The sequence below is a fragment of the Dromaius novaehollandiae genome, chromosome 25, assembly GCF_036370855.1.
Source record: "Dromaius novaehollandiae isolate bDroNov1 chromosome 25, bDroNov1.hap1, whole genome shotgun sequence".
NCBI lineage: Eukaryota > Metazoa > Chordata > Aves > Casuariiformes > Dromaiidae > Dromaius > Dromaius novaehollandiae.
This window is the reverse complement of record NC_088122.1, coordinates 3,917,238-3,944,711: the sequence shown is the minus strand read 5'-3', so window position 1 is coordinate 3,944,711 and position 27,474 is coordinate 3,917,238. Positions and strand designations below refer to the sequence as shown.

Here is a 27,474-nt window from a genome sequence, read left to right as displayed (position 1 = left end):
ATGAGCCACAGCGACAGCTCGGAGAAAGGGCCCTTGTAGTCAGTGAGAAAAGGTGTGGGTCACCCAGAGAGGGTGCCGGGCTGTTTCCCGTACATTGTGAAACTGCAAAAGATTTGGGAATTAGGAAGGAAATGTCTGGCTGCAATCTCACAGTGCCATGCAGTGGCTAGCCATGCTAGTGCAGAACTGAAGACTGAACACTGAGAAGAGGCAGGGAGGTGGTGTCTGACGCCGGCTCTTACAACAGGTAAGGGAATTACCTAATTGGAGGAGTTCGGAGTCTAGACAGTGGAATGATTCAAAGCCTGGAAAACCTGCATGATATTAAAGGACTAGTAGGACTCAATCTACTCAATTTATCCATGAAAATGTGAAGACGTGAATGGATCATAGAAATGTGACACACAAAGATGATGCTGTGAGCACAGTGCTCTGCAGTATCAGAAAAGACAAGATGAAAATTGAAGCTCAGACTTTATAAATTCAGGCTGGAAGAAAGCAGACAGCTTTACACTGAAGGTAATTAATCTCTGGCTTAAGTATCCAGTGATGGGTACTAGTTCCCCAACTCTTGGGCTGGAGTCAACATATTTAACTTGATCTGTGTAAAAGTCAGGTTCATCTGAGCACACTCTACAGCCAACAGAAATAGACTGCAACCTCCTTAAGCAGTTCATCTCACTGACTGGAGACCTCTTTAAGAAAGCGTTGCATTACCCTCTTGAGAACCTATCTTCCTGCTTTTACCGTCAAAGGAGTCCAGATGACCAATTTAGACTTGCCATTTCCCTTTCAGGGCCCACTTTGAATCCCCAGACAAAGCTTGGGTATCTCCTTCTAAAAGATGTGCTCTCACTTACCAAGGAGCTCTGTGTCTGCATGTACTCTTCTTCTCTGAGATGTTCAGACTACAGAAGAAAGAGACTAAATTATCACAATTGCCCTTTTTGGCCTTAAAAATCTGGGGAATGTGTAAGAAGAGGGCACACTGCGGGGTGGCAATAGGATTGGTGCTCCAACAGGAAAGGCAAGCCATACATTGTCTAAAAAGTGACAGTATAAGCCAGGCATTTCCCATCTGCCAGGAGCCAGGCTAGGGCAAAGCCCCTGTGTGCACAGAGCGCAGCCTTCACAGCAGTGGAAGTGACACATCACAGATGTGTTGTCCAAAAAGCAGTATCGTGTTAGGCAGTGAACATCAGTGCCAGCAAATCCTGGGATGTGGGTGACCCAGAGGGGCAGCGTTGTTGATCTGAGAAATCCCACGTCTCCTGACAGCAAAGGTTTCCCAAACACCTCAGGACATCTTAGCACTGGAAATGGGGAGGGAGTGCAGGATGGTTTCCCATAGCAGCAATGAAGATGTCAATAAGGGAAAAGCCTGAGGCTTGCAGAGATGATCACCTTCCTTCAACAACCACCTCCAGACAGGAGCCTTTCCTGTGCATCTCACTGCACAGCTGGATTCCTCCCTTTGTCTCTTTCCAGTGTTTCCTTCCTGTTTTTTCTAGAAGCAGCTGAAGGACGCTAATTCTCCTGCCAAGAAAACACCTTCCTGCTGCCCAAGCACCAAAAAAGCACTCAAAAGAAAGAGATGGTCTCATTTGGGCTGTAATTTTTCTCATTTGAAGGTACATGTATAAGCGGAGCAGAATTGTGCCCTAAAAGTGATGATTTCTCCCTGCGAAGGGAGACATGGTGAAATTCATCCCACTCAGCTCACAGTAACCAGCTCAGCGATGAACACTGACGATGTAAGTGTCTAAATAAAGTGAGATGAACTGCCTTTTGATTGGAGGCATACAGCATGAACAGAGATCTGCATCGCCCCCACCACGGTAGCTTCATGGAGCCAAAGTCTTCAATCTCTCCTTCTTGATCTCACAACCTGTGACAAACACAAGTATCTTCTGTTTTATTTTGGCTGCGACTCCAAGCCCTGAGGGATCAAGTGAAATCTCTATTTTACCATGCATAAAATCAAGCCCAAGTGCATGGGGCAGATTATATGATGACGTATCAAGAGGGGACAATGCATTCCTATTTTCCTGGCTTCTTAGGAAGGCTAGAGTTATGCTTTCAGTTTACTGCAGATTTCAACTGCCTTTTGCATACAGCAGAATCATTGCCTCTGGCCTGGAAAGTTCCTCTAACTCCTTGATGCTCAGAGTCCCTGCAGCAGACAAACCTACAGAAAACACTTCCCCCACCTGGGCCCCTGCGGGGAAAGAGATTTTATCACTATAGCTTCCCCTGTCATTTAATTACAGGCTTGTGTTGGGTTACAATTTGCAGAACATGCCAAAGAAAGGAGTTTTATGAAGTGAACACTGGTTGTACTATTAGAAAAAACAGCCTAAAACTTCTGTGTAGCTCTCCTGAAGTTCACTGTATAAGAGATTTGGAGGTCAGCTGAAAGGTAGGCATCTTATTAGATCAATACTTACGACATTGCATCAGTCCTCCAAGAAAAAGTGTATGGGGGGGGCAGGAACCACATTCCATTCTTAAGGAAAAACACAGTCAATTCAAAAGGTTACATCAATCTGCAACATTTTTTTCTCTTGAAAATCGTAGCTCATATGAGACCGGTGTTAGCAACCCAATAAGCAGAAAAAAAGCAACTCTGAGAAACCAAGCTGTTAGTTAGCTCTGGACTTTGTTGCTGTTTCAGTTCTTCCCCATTACATCTGCCTTCTGTATTTTTTCTCTGTACTGTGTCTTACAGTTTAGATTCATTCAGAGCTGAAGTCCATGGAGGGCTTGACCTAGTGGGACACATATGTAGACCTCTCGTTAACACCCAGCTGCCAGTTCTGGACAGCAAATTCCTCCAACTGTAACCTGGCTACTTCTTGATTTTTCCAACTCTCTGTTAAGAATTAAAGCAATACTCTGTGCACTCTGCTCCTCAGACAATGTCAGAATTCAATGCAAACGTTGATTTTGGACCTGGTCTCTATTTCGCTGGGTTGGACTTGGCTTGATCATTTAAGGCTGAAAATGCTGGAAGTCAAAGGCTACAGAGCTTCAGAAACAGAGCTGCAGCCTGCAAAGCTCATCCAACACAGGTGCCCAAAAACACGTTCAAACCCCAACCTTTCCATCTGCTAAAACACCAGGACTTGATTGAGAAAACGCCTCTGTGTCACGTAACAGAGGTAATGTCTCATCAACCCTGTCTCGTGCAGCGCACGGGACTCTCAGACCTTCCCTTCTAGAAAGCACAGAGAAACCACAGAGGAGAGTAATGGAACCCCCCAAACCACACCAAATCCATGTAAATGAGCTTTTAATAGATCCAAACAATGAGCTCTTCTGTAGACATTTTGTAAGAAAATTGAAAACACGCTAATAAAATGGCTATCTTGTTCCATTCAGGAAGAAAGTGGGCCAGTCTATTGGCTCTGCTCATGGAAAATGTAGAAAAGCTCCCTCCAATTTAGAAATGTGAATGAGATTCAACAGAGTAAAAAACAAAGCCTTGCCTTCATTAGAAAATTAGGATTTTTGTGTCTTGCTAGGCTTGCAGGCTAGCCCATAGGGATATGACTGGCATCTAACATATCACTTTACAAGTGCTAAATGGATAAGGGGAGTAGATAGAGGCGAGATTTGTAATTAAAGATTTGTTCTCCCTCAGCAGAATCTGTCTCCTTGAGATGCAGAAGACTGTCAGAAGTGGAGCTCTCAGGGACTGATCTGAACAGAGCCTGATGAACAGAGCAATGCCTCTCGCTCACTTGCCTGGTGTTTTTCAATGTACTTTTATCGTATCTTGTATGCTATCATCCTGAAACAATTCTGGACGTGAGACACTTATTCCTTCTGGGCATTGGAAAGCATCCTGGATGAGGCACTGGTACTACATACTTTGCTGATAATGGAGCTGGCTTAGCATTGTGTTGTGCAATAGAAGAAGGGCTATGAAGAAAAGAAGTGAAATTATTGGAAGACAACCACTGAAATTGTGGAAGGAAAAGCTTTATTCACTCAGGGATTCCACCCGTAAGAGCATGCCATGGAATTGTTCCCTTAAGTATAATTTCTGTGGTTGTTTCCAGGATAATTTTAAAATGTCATTCAGTGTAACTCCATCCCATATTTCCCTGTGATTTCTTGATAAAGCTCTTTGTATCAGTAGGATGTGTCTGATTTCAGCTTTGATGTTCCCTTTCTTCATTCTGCACCGCTATTACCAGCAATGCTTTCTCGGGTCTTCTTCAACAATTCTTCCAGCGGTGTGAAGAAGTCTGCTGGAAGTGCGCCCTTCTCTGTGCTCACACACTCCTAGTTCCCCTGCAAACATCGACAGATCCTGCTCTGGATCTGGCCAAGCCTACTACATCCCATCCTCTCAATTCAGCCATAAGCTGACAACATCTGCCCTCCTCACTTATCTTCTCACACAAAGACAATATAAATGGGGCCATTTGGCCTTTGCAAAGAAGAAGGGCTTGTCTGCGGTGCTGGTTTAAGGGAGCAGCCTTGCCCTCTCTACTCTCATTCCACTCCCCTGCCGTGCTTCACAGACTGCTTATATCTTTCAGAAAGTGAGCAGGCAATTTTCTGTGCCAGAAATTTCTCATAATGTGCTGCACAGCCCTAAGCTCAGGAACTCTTGATCCCTTGAGCTCTCTCAGAATACAATGAACAAAGGCATAAAATAGGCTATTTGAAAGTGTCACATTCATTAGATGAGCTTCACAAATAATTCTGTAACTGAGCAGCCCTGAACTTGGAGAATATTTCAGTTCAAATTCAAACTTGATGTTGTGCACACTTTTTCACGTATTGCAGACAGAACAAGGACATCTTTTTTCTTCTGGGATTGACCAAAACTCATCCTGTATATCTGGCTGCAGCCCCCTCACATGCCTGGGAGATCAGGGCCTGAGCTGGCCTGTGCTATCAGCATAGCAGATCTTGCATAAGGAAGTGTCTCTATCCTACAGGGATTCTGGAACTGAAAATGGAGCCTTGATTCCAGGTGCCATTTGTGTTGAGAGATAAGTATCACTATGGGAAACTAACAACATTATCTCCACTCCTGCCTATTCCCACCAACAAACAGCCTGAAGAAGATTAGTAGTACATGGTGCTGTGTTAATGAAGGAGGCATCATCAATCAGCAGTCACAGTGACATGAGCTCTGACCTTTGGCTCAAATGCAATCCCATCTGCTAACTTCACTCCCCAGGAGGAATCTTCTAAGCAGAAAATACAAGATCCTGGGAACTAGGGAAGAATTTAGCAAAGACATTCAAGCTAGTTTTAATATTTCCTGGATGCTAGACTTGGATGAGGAATTTGAAAACAGGAGGAGCCGATCTCCTCTTCCTAAGGCTAGATGGTCTCAGTGCAAGCTGGGAAACCACTGCTTTCACCAGCTGTGAAGTTAGTGCAAATGGATTCAACAAGTGAACTCCTGCAGCTTTGACATTTTATATTTATTTGGAGCATGCCTCAATAAAGAAAAGATTCTCTTTTATGGCTGTTGTCATTATTTTGATTAAAACCCTTGGCCCAGTGTAGAGTTTGCTTGGGCTGATACAAGCCACCTGGGCAGTACAGACATTTCAGCAAATCAGGAATTAGGTGCTCTATCTGCCATACCAAATAGCTCACTCCTAAAACACCAAAGCATGGAGAAAACTCTTTGAGACAGGACCTAGATCTCCCTATTTTTATAAAGTATTACTGTAAGATGAACCCCTGTCAAGATGCTGACTCTGCATTCCCTTATTCCTGTAGTTCTAGCGACTCACATGCGGTGCATGTCCTGGAGCGACAGCAGTGATGGCCCAGACAAAAGCATCCTCTCCTTCTCCTAATGGAGACATGCTGGCAATTCCTGTCTAGGAAACAATCCTTTCAAAACCATCTCAACCCTGTCAGTTTATAGCACCCCTCATGTTTATGTCATTCTCCCAGAAGGACCCCTAAGCCAGTAAATAATACCAAAGTAAAACATACCCTTTTCATGGTCTCCTTAGCAATTGAGGAATGATAAGTGATGAAGCAGACACTGTAGACACTGGAGATGTCTATTTTTATGGCTATCCAGGAAGGAGAGTGAAAGGAAGCTGTTTATGGCCACACCATGCTGCTTTTGCAGGCATTCCGGGAAGCGCGAACCCATGCAGAGGCCCCTCGCATCTGGACGTCAGATTCGGACAATGCATCGTTTTTAGTCTTAGTGAATAGGAGGTTCCAGCTAAACCGATTTCATATGTGCTTTTCCTGGTCCCCAGCCAGCATGGGTGAGGTGGACCAGGCAAGAGCAGCTTTTTGCCTCCTGAGTTTGGGCTGGGGTTCTCGTGTGGTCCAGCCTTTGCCCACTGGCTAGCCAAGTGGCATGAGACATTATTCGATCTGAGGAACCGGGTCTTCACCTGAGATCCATATAAAAGGGCTCTTTTGGGTAAGCCGCTGGTCCCATGTCCCTGGATGCTGGACATAGCACAAAATCCTTCTGTTCAAGTTTTAGAAAGCTTTTTAGTAACCCACCAAGGAAGATCCACTGGCACAGATATCTTTTCAACTTAAAAGAATGTCCACGCTCTTAGAGGGATTAACCTCTGTAACCGGTGCCTCACCCTGGAAAAGTTTTCTGAAAGGCTGGTCCCAGATCACACTTCATGCACTGACGTAGAGACTACCAGAATTGTACTAGCAAGGAAAACGGCTGGATTGCAGGAGAGTGAGGATACTGGAAGAGTCACTTGGAAGCAATGATGTCCCTTTCCCTGAGAACTGACTGTTGGAAGAAACCCCATGGGACAATGTATGCTGTGAAACCTACAGTGCCATGGAGCTAGGTTGCTGGCATGCTGACTCCTTTGAGTGCTCTCTCTGTGTAACAGCTGCCTACAATCCTGCCACTGTAAATAACTGTCACCTGGAAACAAACTCCAGGTTAAACATCTGGATTCCAGTGCATTCATCACCCCTTTTCTTGATTACTACAGAGCCTTGGATAGGAATGAAAGGGATGTTGAGTTCCTGAAGCCCTGCTAGGTGGGACTACAGTCACAACAGCAAAACGAACACATTTCATCCCTAAAATGGCAAGCGCAGGTCAGTGAGGTTTCATTAAGATACATGGGAAAGGCCTTAAATAACCAAGGCAGGAAAAGTTTAATGCTATTTTCCTTTTCATTTGCCAGATGTTTGGAAAATACAATGAATATTTATTCCTCTAGCTCTGAGATGCAGCCTATCTGGCTAGGTATGAGCCTGACCCTCGGAAACTGCTGCAAAATGCTTGGGGAGAGCATGTCCTTCCCACAGAGGTCTGCACACCTCTCAAAGACATGCAGAGCAATGATAAAGGAGCTGCTGAAATTGCACCTTAAGGAACTGGAGCCAGGCTATCAAAACAGCATAGAGACTCCTGATTTGGTGGCACTGTGAGTGTTAAAACACTGACTGTACCTAATCTCTGCTTTTGCTCCATGCTTTACTATGGAAGTGTGTGCCTTATGGCATGGCTGTCTGCAGGCAACCTGGAGCTGCTGGGAGGTATGTTCCGCATGTAGCTCAGGGGCAGGGACAGTATCAGGCTCACTGGCTCAAAGGAGGGATGTTCACAGCCATGCTGCTGACTGGCGTTTCAGGCCTCTAACACCAGATTTTCATTTACGCCTGCTTTGTACTCAAGGACAAGGTTCAGGTTCTGGCCAACATGTCAGTTTGGAATATCACCAAGTCAGTGAAGCAACACTGCATTTGAACGCTCCAAGCCTCCATCTTACAAAATCAGGTCTTCTGCAGTACACTGAGAACCATGATGTTAGTTCTGGTTGTCTTCTTCCATCACCATCCCTGCTAGTCACACTTCACTCACCTGGCCTCCCTTCCAATTACTCTACTGAACTAGAGGCAACTAGCTGCAAAACGATAAGTTCCAGTTGGATATAAGGAAAAGATTCCTCATCATGACAGCAGTGCAACCCTAGGACAAGAACCCCAAGAATGCAGGCATCTCCATCCTTTGAGTTGTCAAAACTCAGTCAGACAAGGCCCTGAGCAACCTATGTAGCTTTGAAGCCAGCCCTGATTTGAGCAGGAGGTTGGACTAGAGCTCTCCAGAGATCCCTTCTGTTCAATGAGTCTATGTTGACATTAAAGTATTTTTTCAGAAAACACCTGCAGGAAAACCCTCCTTCTAGTTTAAAAGAAGATCAGGAATGCTCTATTCCTTATTTTCTTGCTCTCAACTCTAGGGAGGAGAGAAATAGACCAGAAATTCATATCGCACTACATATTCTAACATTGATGCTTGTAGGACTCCTTCCTACTTGGAGGCTGGGTTCAAGGCTGGCATGGGGCTGCTTTACATTTGCACTTTGCCAGTCTTGGAAATCTGCTGCATGCAGAGAGATTCTCAAGATATTTAAATGCCCTTATGCTCTCAGAGTGTACCTGGGAACCCAGTGCTGAGCTTTCTGGTGAGGTCTTGCAGATGTCCGCAGTCTTACCTTCACATCTGTGGCTGGTTTCACTCTGCTTGTGCCCTGCAGGGCATTTGCACTCGTAAGAACCCACTGTGTTGATGCAATTGCCACCTTGACACAGGCCAGGAATGGCTTGACATTCATCCACATCTACAGGAAAAAGAGCAAAGACATCAGAACGTACAGCCATTGCAACAGAAGAAGGTTCAGCTGGAGTTTTGAGAAAGAAGCAGCTTTGCTCCAAGTAGGTGGATTTACATTTCTTAACGCAATTACCCTACAGGTAGGTGGATTAATACTTCCTAAAGCAATTACTCACCATATTACGGTAGGTATTAGATCAGAGGAAATGGAATCAAATGCTAAAGTTGTACTTGAAGCATCTACTTTTATTCAAATAATTTCCAAATGTTTCCTTTGGAAACTTAACTGAGGGCAGCAGGTTCCCCTGGAATAGTTTGACCTCACAGAATGTATCCAGCTGAAAATGTTTCTATGTGCTGTCAGCTACAAGACAAACAAACTGATGGTGAAGCATTGGAACCAAGGCACAGACTGGAGCATGCTGTCTATGGCACAAACAGTACTCAACCCTGCATCTATCTCTTGATGAAAGGGATCAAACTTTGTCCCTACAGCAATGGGGAAGAAAGTGTCATTTCTAGATGCTTTTACCTTGGCACTGTCTACAGAACAGTTTTTGTCACTCGTGATGACTTTTTCTGAAGTGGTCATCACATGGGATATCCAGTGTCGATGGTGATGCTCCAGGATATATGACTATGAGCTTGGTAAAGTCTACACAGAGAACTGTTCTTTGTGTTGCGGGTCCTGGCACTCATCCATTACTCACCCTTTCTGCCCATGTCAGGAGGGATAAGGGAACATCATTTCATGGCATTTACCTTGACAGGCTCCAGTACGAATGTTGGGAATGAAACCTCGGCGGCAGGGATGAGGTTGGGCTGGGCACATCTCACATGGGTGACCCCAGGCCCGTCCAATCGTGGCACAACACATGGTCTTGGTGCAGACGATCCCACTTAGTTGGCCCTGGCACATCTGGTTATTTACTTGGCTAAAGCAGGGACCAGTACGATAGTCTGAAGGAGAACAAAAATATCCACAGGTTAGGTCAAGACACAAACACAAGGTCTTCTCTCTAATCTCCCAAAGTGCCTATTCTCTTCTCTTCTGCCAGAACGATGTCAAACCCATAGCACAGCCATTCAAGCACAGAGTTGACGAGTTCTGGAAAAAAAAAAATCTGCAATCATGGGAAGTACAAAATTTTAAGACTAAACTGGAGTCAAGTGCTGGAGGTGGGGGCCTTCTTTCTGTCATGTTTCATGCGGTGGTCTAGAGGCTCTCCAAGCCACATCCTCCTGATCTCTCCCAGGCTCAGCCCATGAGCTACAGTCATTCTATGGCTTGAATCAATGCCTTTAAGCACTCACCATAGGATGTACCCCAAAGATGAAAAGTTAGGCAAAAGGGAGATTTCAGGGCTGCAAATTCATCTATGCTGTGGAACTTTTGGGGCTAATGAAGCAATCAAGCTTTATACCAGTTAAGGGCAAAAGTACATTTGGAGCTGATGTGGTAAAAGTATCTCATGGACAGCTTTAGGGCCTGGAAATCCATGTAATATAAACATACAGGCAAGATGAGTATAGTATTTCAGTCCTCAAGGACCTCCTTTCCTCCCCATCCAAAGAAACTCCAATGCCGCATTGCCACAGTCAACAAATGCAAGCCATGTATCTACAGGTCATCCAAAGTTGCAAAAGAGAACATATTTCAAGATGTTGGTTTCCTTGCTGCAAGCCTGCACTGGATTGGAATATACATTAGCCATCTAAGCAGTTAGTCAATAAAATCTATACATCACCAAGGAAAATATTAAAGCTGAGGTACTAGGTACCGCACTTGCAGTCCTCTCACCCTGCCCCAGGTATATAAAAATTAAATGCATCAGCCAAGGTGCTCCTAGTTTTGAGTGGTGGTCTTTCAGATGCCATTCACTCCACCAGCTTAGACATTTATCTCAGGACATAATGAATGTCTGTCTGGACAGGCCAATCTTCCTGTGTTGACAGAGAGCCCCAGTGACTAACCTACAGTATACAAAAGCTGGAATGGTCTTAGCTCCCATGCATCCTGTAGTGTAAGATACACGGGGTTCATAGTCAAATGCTGTAGAAGCAGGATTCACAACTGTCAGCTAAGTGCCATAATGAATTACGGCACTTAGAGTAGCTTTATTCATTAATTTAACTGGCTTGCCTGTCAAGGGAGCAAGGGATTTAGGCTGTTACCTTCCTGTGACACTGAGATGAATATACATACTACCATCTGCCATGGGTCAAGGACTAAAGAGAATTGGGAGAACAGACAAAGCTGTTTGGGTGATCTCAACACTGAATTCAGTGCATTGCAGTGTAGTGAGTTTCTGATGGTGACCATCACTTTAATTTCTTCCTTTTCTTACTCTGCTTTTTTTTCCATGCTGTAGACAACAAAGTTCTGCTAGGAATTTCCCCTCAAGTTATTGACAGGGGCAACAAATTTGAGACATTTTAGACATTGGAGCAATGGAGACATCTTCATGTCAGATTGCTGCTACTTCGCTTCCAGACTAAGAGAGTCCTAGATCTCAACCACAAAACCTCCTGGGAGAGAACTGCCAAGCCTTCCTCCCCCATGATGTCTACCGTAAATGGTTCTGGCAAAGGGATTTCTGTGCTCTCTGACAGTTTCTATAAAAGCAGCCTCCAGCAATAATACATTTCATCATCATTCATACCTTCTGGTTAACTCTTAAAGGTCCCTTGGCAATTATAACTAGATCTCTAAAACCCAGATGCTGGAGAAACAACCAGCCTGCTTCCCTTTCCCACCAAGGAGGGTCCTATTCCTGAGAAAGGGAGAAAGAGAGATGGAGAGGGAGAGAGAGGGGGAGAGAGAGAGAGAAAGAAAGAAAGGAAGAAAGGAAGGAAAAGAAAAGAGAAAGAAGGATGGAAGAAAGGAATAAGGGAGGAAGGAAGTGTCTGAGGGGCTTGTTTGCACTAAGGAATGTGGTTCTGCCACTGCCTGGGCTCTCATGACTCTTGATTGGGGATATTAGCACAGCAGGCATTCCTCAAGAAACAAAATTCTTAAACAATTCCCTTCTACTGGGAATAGACTATTGCATGCAAGTGTTTGATCTGTTGCTGTAAAAAGGCCCTTTAAGGGTGTTATTGTCAGACCAGAAAATTCCACTTTAACCATCTAAAGAAGTTACATGTTAGTCAATCAGTCTGTTATTTCAGATAGTTTCATTGAGATTTCTGAAGCTGTTTAGGGGATTTTGACATTGGAGTGCCCATTAATTGACTGTGAACCCTAATCCCTGCAACAGTCCCTGGATTAGCTCACAGCTGTCTTAGCAGTGAGACACTTGCATTTGATATGCGAGGCAATTAAAAAGCTTGTGTGGAAAGTAGTTCTGGCTAAGTAGTGAGTCACAGGCAGTCTGGGACTCAAATCTAGTTCTATTTAACATTTTTTAAAATGTCTTAGTGTAATATATACACTCAAAGAAGCAAAGTTCAGACTTCATGATCCAGTTCTTTGCATGCAGTTCCCTTCTTTTAAAATCCTAACACACATATGAAAAGAGCAAAAAGTAAGGAAAAACATCAAATAAAAGGTTTGAGACAGGAAGCTTTTCCTCTTTGGGTATGACTGCAGGGCAGCCACATTGGCAGGTCTACACTTGGGTGAAATCATGACAGAGTGCCTCTACCCTGCTCTGTAAAAGATCATCTGAAAACGCTGGTCATCACTGCAGGCTTAGGACTGAGAATGCCTCTGCTGATGTGTCTTCCTCACTCCCACTGCTTGTCCTGAGTAAAAGCTGTGTGAGGTACATTCGTGCTACAATTGTCCCACCTGACAATGGTTAAGCATAAGCTACATGGAAACCATACAGTGAATTCTCCTCTACCTCTGGGAGAAAAATCAATTAGCACGATAATTGCTTATTTCCAACCTAATGTTCCTTGTCTTTGTATTTCTTGAACAGCTGGAAGCATTGTCATACTTAAAAACTAATGCTGATAAAAATGTCAACAGGAGTCTGGCCTATGGATGTCACTGAGAAGTAAACATCAAGAGGAGGCTGGGGAAAATGGAACAAAGATTTTGAAGTTTCATTGGCATAAAGCTGACATGATCTCATAAAAATGCCTTTGTTTGGAAATCAGATGAGAAATATGTACTGTGTTTGCAATGGTGAATAATCATGAAGATTGTTTTTGACCCAAATTTTAACAAGTTACCAAAGCACATGGTCCTCATTAATGTCTCCTGACATGCCAAGTTTAATGGTTTAGTTTGTTCTAATTTATTCCAAGAGAAGAAATCAACGAATTTTGAATTGTTTTTTTCACCCATTGTCTTTTTTTATGAAACTGAAAGGCTCTTACTCATAATTTTCAACCTTGAGAAAAAAACCAAGGAGAGGCATTTATCACCACAGAGACGAACAGTTCTGAATGCAGAACAACTTAAATCTTATAAGCAATCGAAACCAAAGAACCATGCCAGAAATTTTTTTGTGAGCTTGTATCAATGGACAAATCAACTCAGGAACAGAAAAAAAGGAAAAGAGACTGTGGCATATTATTAAGAAATGAATGAAAAACAAAAGAGAGAGCACCATCACACCTCTGTGAAAACCCACAGTTTGCCTGTGTCTTGAGGGCTGTATGTAGTTCTAGCCCCCATCTCAGAAAGCAGCTATCAAAACTGGAAAAGGATCAGAAAAGGGCAACAAGGATCATCAAAGGTGTGGAAGGGCTTCTGTGCGAGGAATGACTATGCTGGCTAGCACTGCTCGATCTGAAAGAGAGACTGGACAGCAGGACACAAAATCATGGGGGGCCTGGGGAGGAGCAGCGTATTCACATGCACTGCAAGTATCAGGAGGCATCACAGGAAAGTAAGTGGTGGTGCTGGTTCAAAATAAATTAAGAAAGTGATTCTTCAGTCAACATGTATGTTAAGGGAAATTCTTCCAACGGAGGTTGTGAATGGTCAAAAACTGTAAGCTACAGATGCTTGGAGCTCAGGACAGTCTTATGGAGAAGCGCTATGTAGGATTGCCCAGGTCTTATATTGTTCACCAGTCACTGGTTTATGAAAACTTTCAGAGGCTGAACAAATCTTTGTCCTGACCCAGTACAACCGCCCTTCTTATGTTTTGCTTCACTGTAAAGCGTAAATAACTTGTTGAATGCTGCTTATACATCATGACATTAGTCTGGTGATAGTTTGTTTTTAAAAACAAATATGTGTAAGAAGAAAAAAATTTTGATTGTAATTGTTCCAAAGGCTACTTTCCATTTCATGTTGGCCCTGAGAGCACACTGTGTCCCTGCAGCCAGCTCGAGTCAGAACAGACTGACTTTGGTTGCAGCTGAAAGCAGCTGCTGAAATTCTCTCCAACGGTCACAGTCGAGCAGGGCTGTATCACCAAACAGCCTGTGCTGCGGCTTTCAACATGACTCAGGGAAAGCTCTGAGCATCTGAAACTACCTGCAGTTCCACAAAACACCTGGACACATGGTCGAGCTCTGAGGCATACACTCATCTCAGGCAACGGCCCCAAATGCACCTTCCTACCACTCTGGAAGCAATCTGGACAGTTGTATTTTAGATTCGGTTTTCATTTGGTGTTACGTTGCAACATCTTTGCAGATGGAGCTGCTGTGATAGACAGGATTGTGGCTTAGGTGGGCTGCAGCTCTGTTCAAGTGCGTCAGGGCCTATGTGCTTACAGTGAAATATCATACATTTTATGAGCTATTCTGAAGGCTTGCTAACCCTAGGACTATGCAGAAACAAGTAATAAACAGAGCCTGCCTTACTGCTTTTCTAGTCAAAAGAAGCATGGAGAAGAATATGTGCCTGATCTCATTGCGGTTTGTATCTACAAAGGGATCTGATTCACTTATAAAGTCAGAGCACATAAATGTATAACCCAAAATACAGCCATGGCAGCACTGTAGAGAGAAAAGGGATAGACTTACACCTCCCATGTCATCTTGCTGAGGCATTGCTGGATGTGCTGCAGCATGAATTCCTCGAGATCAATAATGAAAGAGCCATTGTAATGAAAACATCTCATTTTAAATAAATAATTGAATAAAATTTTCATATTTAGATTACTTCTTTTGAGGGAATGAAGCCAAGAAAATCACAGTCTGGCATCCAGAAAGCCTGGCAGCATTCTAGCTCCCATCTGCTGTTAATTTTAATGGGTCAGATTATTAAATCATTAATGAGGCACCAATCAAACTTTTATTAAAGAAATAGGCACATTTAGCAGATGTCTAACATCCTGATATGGTCTGGGGAGAGGATCCTGTTTTCCAGGACCCCTGTCTCAGGTAGTTGTCCTTCAGAAGTTTGGTCTTTGCAGCTGCATTTCTTAGAAAAGCAGAGCAGAGGTGCCTTCCTCACTGAAAGCTGGCTCATTTCTTCCTATCTCCTCTTTAAAGCTCACTCAGCCTTCTGGTGAGCCTTATGTGGTAGAATATGGATGATCTCCACCTTTCCATTTGCCAGCAACGTTCTTATCAAAGGGGCTGCAAGAAATTCCAGATCAGGCCTTATTTGGAGAAGAAAAAACTTCAGTCAGGTTCCTTACACCCCTACAAAAGCAGTTTTTAACACAGCAAGACCATGCATGCCTAGTCCTTTACTAATCAGTTGTAGCTGCAAAAAACAACATGCAAAGATAGTGCTTGACGTAAGCTCCCCCAAAAAGCTTTGCAAGCAGTTATCATGGGACAGGCATGAGCTTCCCTCCTAGCATCTATCATCAGCCTCATCAATGCACTGACCTCATTTTTCTTTCTTGCCCTATTAATCTCAAAAGTAGACTGTGCTCAGAACACTTGGTCTGCAGGCTTCCTATTGCTGCAGTTAGAGTAGTCTGCTACTCACATCTACTTGTCCTGAGCATCTAGAGAGTAAGAATCCTTAAATTGCAAAGTGACAGAGGAATTGGCGTTGAAGCATGGAGTGTTTGCATTCACCACCAGAAATCTGATTCCTTGCTATGCTATTTGGTTTCAAATTCTTTCCCACTGACCCTACTACATACAGCTAGTATGATTTTAAAGCACCACCTAACCAGAACTGCAGCTTTTTGTAAATGCCTCAGAGTCAGGTTGGGGCTACAGTGTGTCTTATCTACCTAACCCTGCAGCCAACATAGGCCCCAGATGTGTTCCAGAAAGGAAGCGTAACAGGAACAGACTTCATTCCCGATTTCCATGTTTGGCTGGTTGTCATGGCGATCTTTAGGAACCCTGACAGCTAATGAATGGCCATTCCTGACAACCGAAAACCGCAGACCATTGGGGAGTTAATGGGTGGGATTGATGCCACTGCACATGCTCTTACATTGAGCCATGCTATTCTGCTTGCAAACAGCTTCTTGTCCTTCATGCGCTTGGAAATGATATCTAGGATGACCTGTTCCATCACCTTCCCAGGGACTGAGGTGAGGCCCTTCTTGTAGTGCTTGACATGCCTCGCCAGATTAAACTCCAGATGGGCCTTGGCCTTCCTAGCCCCATCCCTGCATACTCAGACAACATCCCTGTACTCCTCCCAGGTTACCTGTCCCTGCTTCCACCTTCTGCATACTTGAGTTTTGCAGGTTTCCTGCCCCTGTTGCCTGACTTCTTGCTCGCTGTGATGGAGCTTGGATTTATTTTAAGGAGATCCCAAACTGAACACTTGCACAAAGAAGGACATGTTTCATATGTTCATTACAAATCTAAATGCAACTTCAGAATGTTTTTTATAACACCCATATTGAAGCAGTATCTGAACCTGAGATAGTTACAACTTTATTTAATTTCCAATTTAAATTATAGCTTTGCTGTGGAAAAAAAAGGCATTTTGTATTAACATTTTTCCCCCTTTAATTGGTTCTTACTGTCTCTTTGGGGGAAAGGGTGTTTTTGACAAATAACTCTTAAAGGGAAACATTTTGTTTGAAAATTTTCACAAGAAAAAGCTAAAGGACAGTTTTCACGGCTGCCATAACAACCATCTAGCCAGCAAGGTGTCATCAAATAAATTAATGCTTGTAACAGGAATTTAGATCCCTGGGTAAAGATTCAAAAGCAGAAGCAAACAAACACACTACTTCCATTGCTATTTAAAACTACAGTCCTAGAAACCTAAATATGCCTGACCCCAGTCATGTAAGCGGTTCTGCAGATTCCAAGCTAATAGGACCTTCAGTTGATTGAAGAGCTCTGCTGCATACTTTCGTTCTGTCTTTCAGACTGTCCTTTCTCTGGCACCATTTGGCTGGAATCCCCTTGCGAGACAGGCCATGGGCCAAGCAAATTCCTTCTACATAAAATAAATAAATAGAGCAGCAAGGAAGAAGAGATTTTCTTTGCTAAAAATCAAATTCCTTTCTCATAATAAACAATGCTTTTGCTGAAGGCTTTTTCTTAAAGCTGACAAATGCTGCTTGTAAGTCATCCCTGGGGAGTCACAGACCTCGCCACGATGAGGTCACTACAACACATGCCTCAGGCTTTGGCACCGTTCCACGCTGCTTTCTGAAAGCTCCAGCACGAGTTCAGAGGAACAGGAAGAGCAGATATCGAGCCTGATATCTATTTTCCTATTGTCAGCGCATGATTTTCCATCAGTGGGAGGCTTGCTCCCCAGGCCAGGGGAGCACAGCCTTGCAATTCTGTCTGTCTGTAGCATTCGAGGTCTTGGAGCAGAGAGCACCCACAGACATCCAGCCAGTCAGCCCAGCTCTGAAAGGGAGCAAGTACTAATGCAACCAAGGCAAGGCACTAATCCAGCAGACGCCCTGTGCAAACCTCTACCCAAAAAACTCCCACACGACGCTAGCCACCCATAATAACGGTGTTCCCTGGAGAGTCCCCAGAGAAGGCTGGCAATGCCCTTAGGGACCTAAGAGCTGATAATTTGCAGATGTCCTGCCTACTGAAGCAATTCATTTGCCACCTACAGAAAGACCATTAACAGGTACGTATGCAAAAGTACACAGGGGAACAGCGTGCAAAAGCCACCAGCCAAACAACAAACCGATGTGTCCCAACACAAGTCCACCGAAAGCCCTGAAATTGTTCCTACTGTACTAAATGTGAGTATAGAGGGTTTGGAATTAAGATTATAGGTCCCTGCGTATAACGCAGCTCTAAATATCTGTTAAGTCTCTGTAGCCGTGTAGATCTGTGACTCCTTTTGCAGGAGGGGAGATGGTAGATGAAGGGAGAACAACATGAGGGTCCCTGTAGAGAGCTCCCTTCTCATGGAATACTTTCTCCACCTAGTCATTTCCTTACCTCATACAAACACAGCCGCATTCCTTATGGTTAACTGTTTGGACATTTGCAGAAAGGAAAAAGCTGGCTGAGGCAGTTTATAAGGCCAGACATTCCAAGTGCTGCAAAAACACATTCAAAGGAAATAGTAAAGAGAATTTTTTTTTAAGTTTTCCTGTCCTATTTTTACAGTTTCCTGTCAAAGTCTTAGCCTGATGAAACCTGAGATAGAGCTCCACACACAGCCCTCCTCCAAGGGCTCTCCAGTGCAGTAACATCCCAGGCACAAAGCACACACAGCAACACAGGACCAGGACTTGCATCACAGAAATATCTGGGAGGACTGGAGCAGGGATTGGCGCTGCCAAGCTGTGTTGTCAGCTCTGGAAGACACCGTGGGCTCAGGACATCGCTAGCTGGTGAACTGTCATGTATCACTGCCTGGCCGTTCAGTGCACGCATGGAGGTGTCGAGAGTGGCATAGGTGTCCGATAGCTCCAGACACTTCCCCAAGTTGCCCCAGGTGGAAGCCTTGAGCCTCACAGACTCCTTTGGCAGAGATCAGGGCTATGGGCAGGCTCCTGGATAGCAGGGGAAAGAGCCCAGTATAAATGAAAAAATGTAGTGTCTCCTACCCCTTCAGAACAGGACCAAAGCAAAAGGCTCCACTTGTCCTACTAAAATACACCCCAGTGCAGAGACACAAACAGAAGAAAAGCACAACAGGTAGAAAACCTCACAACAGATAGGTAACCTCTCCTCTGCTCTCTCAATCTTTCACCAGCTTCCCAAAGCTGGGCTCAAGTCTTTGCTCATTCCTTCGAAGTGATGCATGGTCTCAGCTCCCAGCTCCTGAACAAAACTGAGGCTTTCAACAGCAGTAGCCGCATCCCAGTCCATGTTCCTGGGAGCTGTCCACTCTTCCAGGATTGCTGCTGTGTCTCTTCCCACATCATCTTTTAGATGATGTGTTCCCACATGCCCTTTTAGCAGAGCGGCTGGATTGGGGTTGCTTCACTACGTGTATGGACCTCAGGCATGACCATACACAGTCTAGAGGAGATATATTTGCCAAGCTGAGATACATCCCCACAACAAAAATTCTGTTGGGCAGCTCAAATTAATGAATTTGACATACCTTCCCCTGAAATACAAAGGCTTTTTGTGTTATCTTGGATATCATTGAATTGTCAGTGAAGTATTTGCAGTCTCTTTCCTGCTACCATGATGTATGTTATTGCATACCTGTGCTCTGCGGGCAGTTTCTAGCTAAAGATATGAAATATGTACAGCTCTACTGATTTACTTCACTAACAGCAGTATGTTTGGAAGTTCAGGACTATGATCTGAGCTAGAAAAGAGTGAGCGAAGGGACCATGTTTACTGTTGGCTGCTTCCTGTTATGGCTTTTGCGCTTACACATGGGGATCAAACATATCCTGTGTAGCTGCTTCTTTTCTCCTAAGCCTCCAAATTAAACTGAAAATTTGAAAAAAAAATTATGAAGAGGAAACAGAAAAGCTGAGACTAAGCCTCTCTGAATAACTCTTCTCAGGAGCAGGGCTTGAGGAGGCCTTACAAGCAAGAATAATGGAGTATTCTGCAACTTCTCACCATCTGGAAATTTGAGCAGATTAAAGTGCAGTTTACGCTGAGAGACTCACTAGCATCCATCGGAACATTACACGATAGTGCTCTGGGTTGCATATATTCTGTTTATACATGATATTGGGTGTCTGTAATTAGAAAAACTATAGCTGGAGGGAACCTCAAAGATATTTTTGAATTTCTCCTGCCCGCAGATAGGATTGACTCTAGTAGAAGTAGACCTAAGAGTCTGTATAGCCTGTTCTTAAACACCTGAAGCTATGGAAAATTCACAGCCTCCTTAGGCAATTTTTCAGTGCTTAAATATTTGAGAACAATGGAAATGAGGGGCAGTTAGATTGACAGAAATTAAATGGCATGAATACGCTTGGAAATTACAAGGATGGGAGAAAGTGTTGTCCTATATACTGAAGATCTTTGATGAATGGATATAGCTTATAAAAACATTCTAATCTGGGGATCTGTATCAATTTTATTCATTGTTAATGGAGATTTCTTCCAGGACCAGAATGATAGCAGTTATACAGACCCCTGGGCTCACAAGACCAAAGTCTTTGGTGGGGAAAAAAGAAAAAAAGACATCAAAACCCTTTTAAAACTTCAAAGAATCTACAGATATAGATACAGACACATTGTGGAGACCCAGAAGTCCTCCCTGAGTGCAGATCAAAAGGGATCCACTTTATATATGTACGTGCTAAAATATAAATTAAAAAAACCTGTATCTTGATATATGTAAATTAATGGAGATATGGATACAGGAAGAAAACATGGGCAGATTAGCAACAGTTTTACAGTAAAAGGTACTGAGCTGCAATATCTGTCCTTTTTCCCATGTACCATGTGTTGTTTACTAAGGACCTTTCAGGTTTTAGGACCCTCCTGCACCTACTGCTCTAAGCTACAGATACTGGAAATTATCATTGAGTTCTCCACAAAGAGCAACAATGCTACTCTAAAACTCTTTCTTTCCAAAATAAAAGATGAAACACTTTCATGAGAGGCAACAAATGGCATTTGCAGTGACACTTCAGCATTTTGATGGGAAAACACCCAAATTAAACCTCAAATAAAATTTTTCTAAACTAAAATTTTTCCTGCTTTGAAGAGGGGTGAAATCAGAGACATCAAAATGGTGGGAGTTTTGTTTTGGGGTTTTTTTTTTGGGGGGGGGGGGGAGGGGGTTGCAAAGCACCAGAAAACTATTAAAAAGAATTAGCCTCTCTCCCCACAGTTATTTTTTCTGTACTGCAGCTTTTCCTCTGACACTGATGTAATGTGAGTTCATATTACCCAAGATTGCTGGAGTTATACAATATATTCACTAGTTCTTCATCCCAGAAGATGTCAATTAGAGGGAGGAAATGATGCTAAGATTCTTTGAGCACCTAGCTATTAAGGTATGTACCTCTGAAGTGGAGTATTTCCTGAATGAAGTGTGAAGGTTGTTAGACTGCTTCCATTACAAAGCACTCTTTTACTGAGCCCTAAGCTGTTGAATGTGCAACTTGTGGAGTGTACGGCAGCAGAAGCTGTTGCTGAGTATTCAAGAGCTCAGATTATTATAGTTAAATTTTAAATTATAATATCTCTTTTTATGATTTATAGCCAAATGAAATAAAAAATATGAATGCATCTGTAATCTGATAGATTTGTGGGTTCTGAATGCCTCCTTTTCACTAACACAGATGGGCATAATTTTCAATGCTTGCCTGTCTAGACCAAGACCCATCCTCTGTACGAAAGCACTCCTACATTGTGCAATACAGCAGCTAATGGCCACACTAGTGTTGGAACTAGAAACAAGAGAGCTGCACTGGTAAAAAGCTAATGAGACTTTCTGAGAATCCCAACTCCCTGGCACAAGTATTAGCTGAACTAATGCAGCTCTGTGTTCCTGGAAACAAGTTAGTATCTTTTCATGGCATTACCGTATGTGCATGTAACAATCTGGGATCGCGACACCATGCTGGGTTTTGCAGCACAGAAAAAACTGCAGACAACTATCTTTACACTGTTAAAGTTCTGGAATTTATAGATTGCAAAGCCATAAGGATGAACTGGTTTAAAGTCCAACATCAGACAACCCAGTGCATGACAACCTGGGATTCTTGCCTAAACTCTATTACATCTGGATTAGCCACAACACATACTCAGAAAGCCCTTCCTGCTTTGAAGACTTCAGAAATGGGATTCACTTGATTAAATGTAGAAGTCAGGAGTGCAGACGTCTGTGACAGAACTGATCACCCCTGTGTATCCACTCAACCTAAAGGCAATGCCTTCATTTGCTCAGTGAACCCTACCTTGTCAGTGCTGCTATCACTCTGTCGACTACAACGTTGCACAGGCGCTAAACGTGGGATGGAGCTGCAGAGCTCGTACTGCCTTGTCCTACACTCGGAACATGAAATCTCCATGTTGCCCAGCTGTGATTCAAACCAATGGTCCCATTTCAGCACTGGGTCCAGGACCAGGAGGGATGGAGATACGTACCCTCCAGCACATCCTCCCTCCCTTCTGCAGGCTGGGTGTGGACCTATCTGCTAATCCAGATCGGTTCCTATCAGCAGACGTCTCTGTACACAACAGAGGGAAAGGACCATAGGTATCTCATTACCTCTGCTTTCTTTTCTGAAGGCAATAAAAGCCAGCTTAAGCTACCTGCTATTGTCTTTATACTCTGTAGCCAGGAGAGTATCTCATTTTGCACTCTAAACAGCAGACACAAGGATGCCAGAGAGCATCTTTATTGCTTAATGCCATGTGCTGCACTTAGTAGCTAACAGTTATCCCAACAGAAACATCACAACAGCTCCTCTGTGCGGGAAGGAGGAAGGTGAATGATGTTCAGCCTCACTAGCCAGTAACTTTGGCATTGGCAGAAGCTCCCTGAAGAGATGCAGGCAGGAATCAGAAGACTTTCCAGAGTGCTCCACCATGTATCCAGCCATGCTACAAGAGCCTTGGGCTGAAAAGTGGAATTCCTACGCACAAAGCCAGTAGTTTTCAGGGTCTGCTCTCAATTAATCCTTCTTCAGAAAAATCTTTAGGAATGAAACTCAGAGTTAAACTGGGAGCTATGGACGGATCCATGTTGCTTCCAAGCCTGCTACCAGAGTATCCTGTTACTGGCAACACTGAAGAATGCTTGTAAAAATGTCATACACCAGAGGTGCTTTAAATGGAGAAAATGCACAGAAACTCAACAGCGATCATGTCTCCATAAGTCTGGTGCTTAGGGACTGCATCTTAGTATGCCTACTGAGGGAACAGGAGCTCAGTTTCTCCATGGAGGAGTTAAGTTATTCCTTGCCACACTAATGACTGCCAGTAGGTCAGTCACAACCACCTCACCTGGCTGCAAACTCACAGACAACCCAGCCAGGAGCCTCTTTGAAAAGTGTAACTTTTAACATCTCTTAGGAAAGCAAGCACTCTGTTTGTCTTGGCAGGGAAGACCTGTGTATACACAGCTGGAGAGCTTGTTTTGTCTCTTAGTACAAGTCTGGACCAAACCAAATCTCTAAAGGCTTTGTAAAAATGCTTGCTTTATTTAAAGAATTTTATACAGGATGTCTCCAAAGTCTGCCCCTGCTCAATCCCCTTCTTTCCCTGCCTCTCCTACCCCCTCTCCTTCCCCCTCTCCTACCATACAGGCAGAGGAAATTCAGTTAGGTTTTTCAGTCCCTCCTGGCTTCAGTGTATTCAGAAATTTCTTTAAGAAATTTCCAGGTTCCTTTTCAAATACAACCATTGTCCTTATCAATATACGAATCTCAATATTTCAAATATCTGTGAGCGAGGGAAAGAACAAGCAGCTCCACTGACAGTGCTGGAGCTCAGATTTAGGGTTCAGGGGGAGGAAGGCTTGCAAGGTAAAGCCTTCGAGTGAGAAAGAATGCGTCTCTTTGTGTGAGGGTGATTAAAAAATATACAAATGCTCCACCAATATCCACATTTGCAGTACAGTACAAAGGAGGAGAATGGAACAATGTAATGTTGCTTCTGTAAATGTATATGGAAGCTTTTAAAGAGCTTTCCCTTCTCTGCACCCAATAAATGTGAGGCTCAAACCACAGAGGAAGCCTTTTAAGGGGCACCTGTGCAATGAAGTTCAGTAGATACTTCTGTAATCCAGGGAACACTGCGCAACTATTTTGAGTTCTGCGTATTTCCGTTGGCTGCTACTCAAGCAGGACTGGCTGATGCCTGGGCTATCGGAAACCAACTGCTATTCCTATCTCACCCTCTAAATCATGTTTCCAAAAATCCCTAAACTGTAAAAAGCCATTAAAGGCAAGGGCAGTCCAATCCTTGGACAGGAAGTTAAACAAAATTATCCCAATCTCAGGAAAGTAAGAATCTAGAAAGATGGAATATTTCCAGGGCAATTTGATGCAAATTTGGACATCTACTTGGTGTTTCAGTTTCACTTCTGTGCCACTCTGACCCTTGCCAAACATCATATCAGAGCAGTGTCATAAGTCCATCCAAGCCAACAGGAAGGGCAGAAATTCCGTGTCTCAGAGCCAGAACCTCAGTCATACCCACACTGCCAAAAGGTAAATCTGATTCAGCCATACAGTGCGTGATGGCTGGGCGAAACACAGCAAAGCTATGTGCCACTAAGAGCCATATTCTTGCTGATGAAAAACTGTGGCTTTTCATGGAGCTATTTCAATTCATCCTGGATGAGTAGCTGGCCCTGAACTGTGTGAAGTTTACAATAAGTAGTGCTGCCTGATGTTTCCCTTTGAAATGTTTTTACTAAAATAAAAGCTTTTTCATGGAAAATCTTAAATTCTGGTGATAATTTTCATTATTTTCCAAGAAACGGGCCAACAGCAAGCAGCATCCTGAGCTGCATTAGGAAAAGTGCTGCCAGCAGGTTGAGGGGGGTGATCCTTCCCTTCTACTCAGCGCTGTGAAGCCACATCTGGAGTATTGTGTCCAGTTCCCAGCTCCCCAGTACAAGAAAGACATGGACCTACTGGAGAGAGTCCAGTGAAGGGCCACAAAGATGACCGAGGGACTGGCGTACCTCTCCTATGCGGAGAGGCTGACAGACCCAGGATTGTCTAGCCTGGAAAACAGAAGACCGAGGGGGGATCTTATCCATGTACATAAATACCTGATGCGAGGGAGTAAGAAAGATGAAGGCAGACTCTTCTCAGTGGTGCCCAGTGACAGGACAAGAAGCAATGAGCACAAATTGAAACTCAGGAAGTTGCATCTGAACATAAGAAAACACTTTTTCCCTGTGAGGGTGGTTGAACTCTGAACCAGGTTTCCCAGAGATGTTGTGAAGTCTGCACCCTTGGAGATATTCAAAACCTGACTGGACATGGTCCTGAGCAACCTCTTCCAGCTGACCCTGCTTGAATGGGAGGAGTTGCACCAGATGATCCCCAGAGGTCTCTTCCAACCTTAACAAATCTGTGCTTCTGTGATTCTGTGAAATAACTGGATGGTCTTACAGATATGGCAGCTAAGTGCTGACCTGGTGAACTGAAGTGTATTCCTGTCTGACAGAGTTGGCCAAGTCATTAAACCAGCATTTCATGTGTGATCCCTAAACATCTGTAGTCCCTAACTCTTTAGACATTACCTTTCTGCACAAGAGCTGCAGTTAATGCAGTGAGAAGTCCTTGCAGTGCTGAGCAGGATCAGTGAATGCTGGGGTTCAGGGTAACCCATGATGGGCATCAAAATTAGCTGGCAGCTGGAAAATTTCAGCTTATATTTCTTTTGCCTGCTCTGTCAGTGTTTAGGAAGGAGCTGATGGCATCACCTTCTCTTAGGGGATCTCATGGTAAGGGCTTTGCTGGCATTTCTAAGCTACTCCCAGGTGATCAAGACCAGAAGCATGGAAATGATCTAGAGAAAATCACCCTTTCTGGACTCAGCACAGGGATTTATTCCTGTGTAACAAACAGCTACAAGGGGGCACATGTGGAATGAGGAGTATCCAAAGGGACACTGAAGGCATAGTCAGTCACTAGGCACTTTACATCCTGCACACTGTCTCAGAGAACATTTTGGGCATAAGGACGTAGTTAAAGGCCATATCATCATGCAGAGGAATCCAGCAGAAATTCACACAAAAGTGAATATCCTTAATACACAGGCTTGCATATACAACTCATGCTCCTTTGCTCTGTCAGAGACAATATCATGAAAATCTGTTCCTTACCTCTTTCGCACTGCGGGCCAGTGAATCCATAGACACAAGCACAGCGGTTTGGTCCAATGCATCGACCTCCATTCTGACAACCGTTTTCACACACAGCTATTTAGAAATAGAGAAGAACGTCAGTGGATTTCTGCTATCAGGGAAACTACAATGTGAGCTTCATGGCACTAGTAGGATTTGGAATATCGTCTCCTTCATGTTGTTCACAAGTCAGGGCTCTCCTCCATGTAATGAACATACAGAGAAAAGCATGGAATTTTTTACTGGAAAATGACTTCCTTTTTATGAGTGAACCCATTTATAAAAGGGCTTTAAACTCTCATTCCACTTGAGAGGATTTCCTGTACTCCGGAAGCTCAGTTCATTCAGGTTAGCGCTAAGATTTAAACGTCAAGATCAAGATGAATGAATACAAATGAGATACTGCATAAAGGCAAAAACATGTTCAAATCTAAGGAGAGGGGAACATGACAACAGTGAAACATGAGGAGAGGATACGAGTTGGCCATTTTACCTCACATGCCTGAAGCAAAAAAGAACCAGAGACCAGTCTGATCAACACACACTGATACTGCAGCAAACGAGCATTCATTGACTTTAAACTAGACCTGCCACTCGTCACTGAAAACCTGCAGTTGGTATGTTAGGACTGACAGCAAAGACTAGGCCACTAATTAGGCCCTGGCTTGAAGATGAGCTAAATGAACAGGATGTGGAAAAATTCTGGACATGACAGGAGCAATTGCCAGATGTGACAGGTAGGAGTGCGAGTCACTGAGAAAAAGTTACAGAAGCACCCTAAGGGATGGGTGGATTTTAAAGAAAGTTCAGAAATGGCCAAACTTCAAAAATAATCAGGAGGGAGTACTGGGGACATCTTAGGGACTAAAGTAGGACAATAAACCAAACACATTGTTCTGAAAACATGTCCATTCAGGCTGGTAGTGGTATCAGGACATGATGCTCTCCAGAACAGAAATGACTTTTTAGAGACGCCATTTAAAGCTGATAGAGAAATGCATAAGACCTAGCTGGTAGGAGCTTCTCTGGAAGATGACACACTCTTGATTGATCTGAAAAATGGATGCTTCTAGGTTCTGCTATTTCAAGGCAGCCTCATTCCCTCAAGCCCAAACTCACTTCTTACCTCACTGAATAAAGTACAACTCATGTCGCCTTGACTTTGAGGTCAGCAACATCCTATGGCCCCCACAGCCTGTGTTGGATGGATGTGCTCAGTGAGGGCTTCTTCACGTGCCACATGGTAGCTTGGATCTGCAGTCTGAGCTCACAGGCCAGACACAAGGAACCAGTGGTGTGGTTGCACAGAACACTGGGCATCAACCCTCCTCCTAGCCCAGCCAGGCACCACAGATGTAACGTATCCCCCACTGACAGCAAGCTGATACTCCAACAGAGAGGAGTAAATACCAGGGACATCCATGTCTGAGCTGTAAACAGTGCATCAACGTGTGCAGCGTGGCCTCTGTGCTCATCAGGCTGCACAAATCTAGCCTTGCCCTCTAGCTCACCACATATACTGCAGGGAGAACAAAGAGCAGATACTGCAAGAACTTACGCTGTCCGCAGTATGTTCCAGTATAGCCTTTCTGGCAGAGGCAAGATTCCTCATTGCAGCTCCCACCATTCATGCACCTCACGCTGCAGGTTTGGACTGTGGAGAAAAGCGGGGAAATATTACGAGAGGATGCAACAAACTATCTGTGACGGGAATTGAATACCTTCACATGTAATAATTGATCTTTCTTAATCTGTTCTAGTCTCAGTGCAGAATCAAAGCTAAGGGTGATTTTGAATGTCCAGTTCCTTC

At 43.8% G+C, this 27,474-nt stretch overlaps 1 protein-coding gene across 1 annotated transcript in view; it reads right to left on the bottom strand.

Annotated features, from left to right (window-relative positions):
* Positions 1 to 27,474, bottom strand: part of FBN3 (fibrillin 3) — a 112,105-nt gene that overhangs the window by 57,420 nt on the left and 27,211 nt on the right. Inside the window, exons 5-8 of the mRNA XM_026105397.2 lie at positions 27,223 to 27,318; positions 25,644 to 25,739; positions 9,365 to 9,562; positions 8,484 to 8,609 (exon numbers count right to left, since the gene is read on the bottom strand). Of these exons, the coding sequence (XP_025961182.1) occupies positions 8,484 to 8,609; positions 9,365 to 9,562; positions 25,644 to 25,739; positions 27,223 to 27,318 (516 nt within the window). The remainder of the gene's footprint in view (positions 1 to 8,483; positions 8,610 to 9,364; positions 9,563 to 25,643; positions 25,740 to 27,222; positions 27,319 to 27,474) is intronic.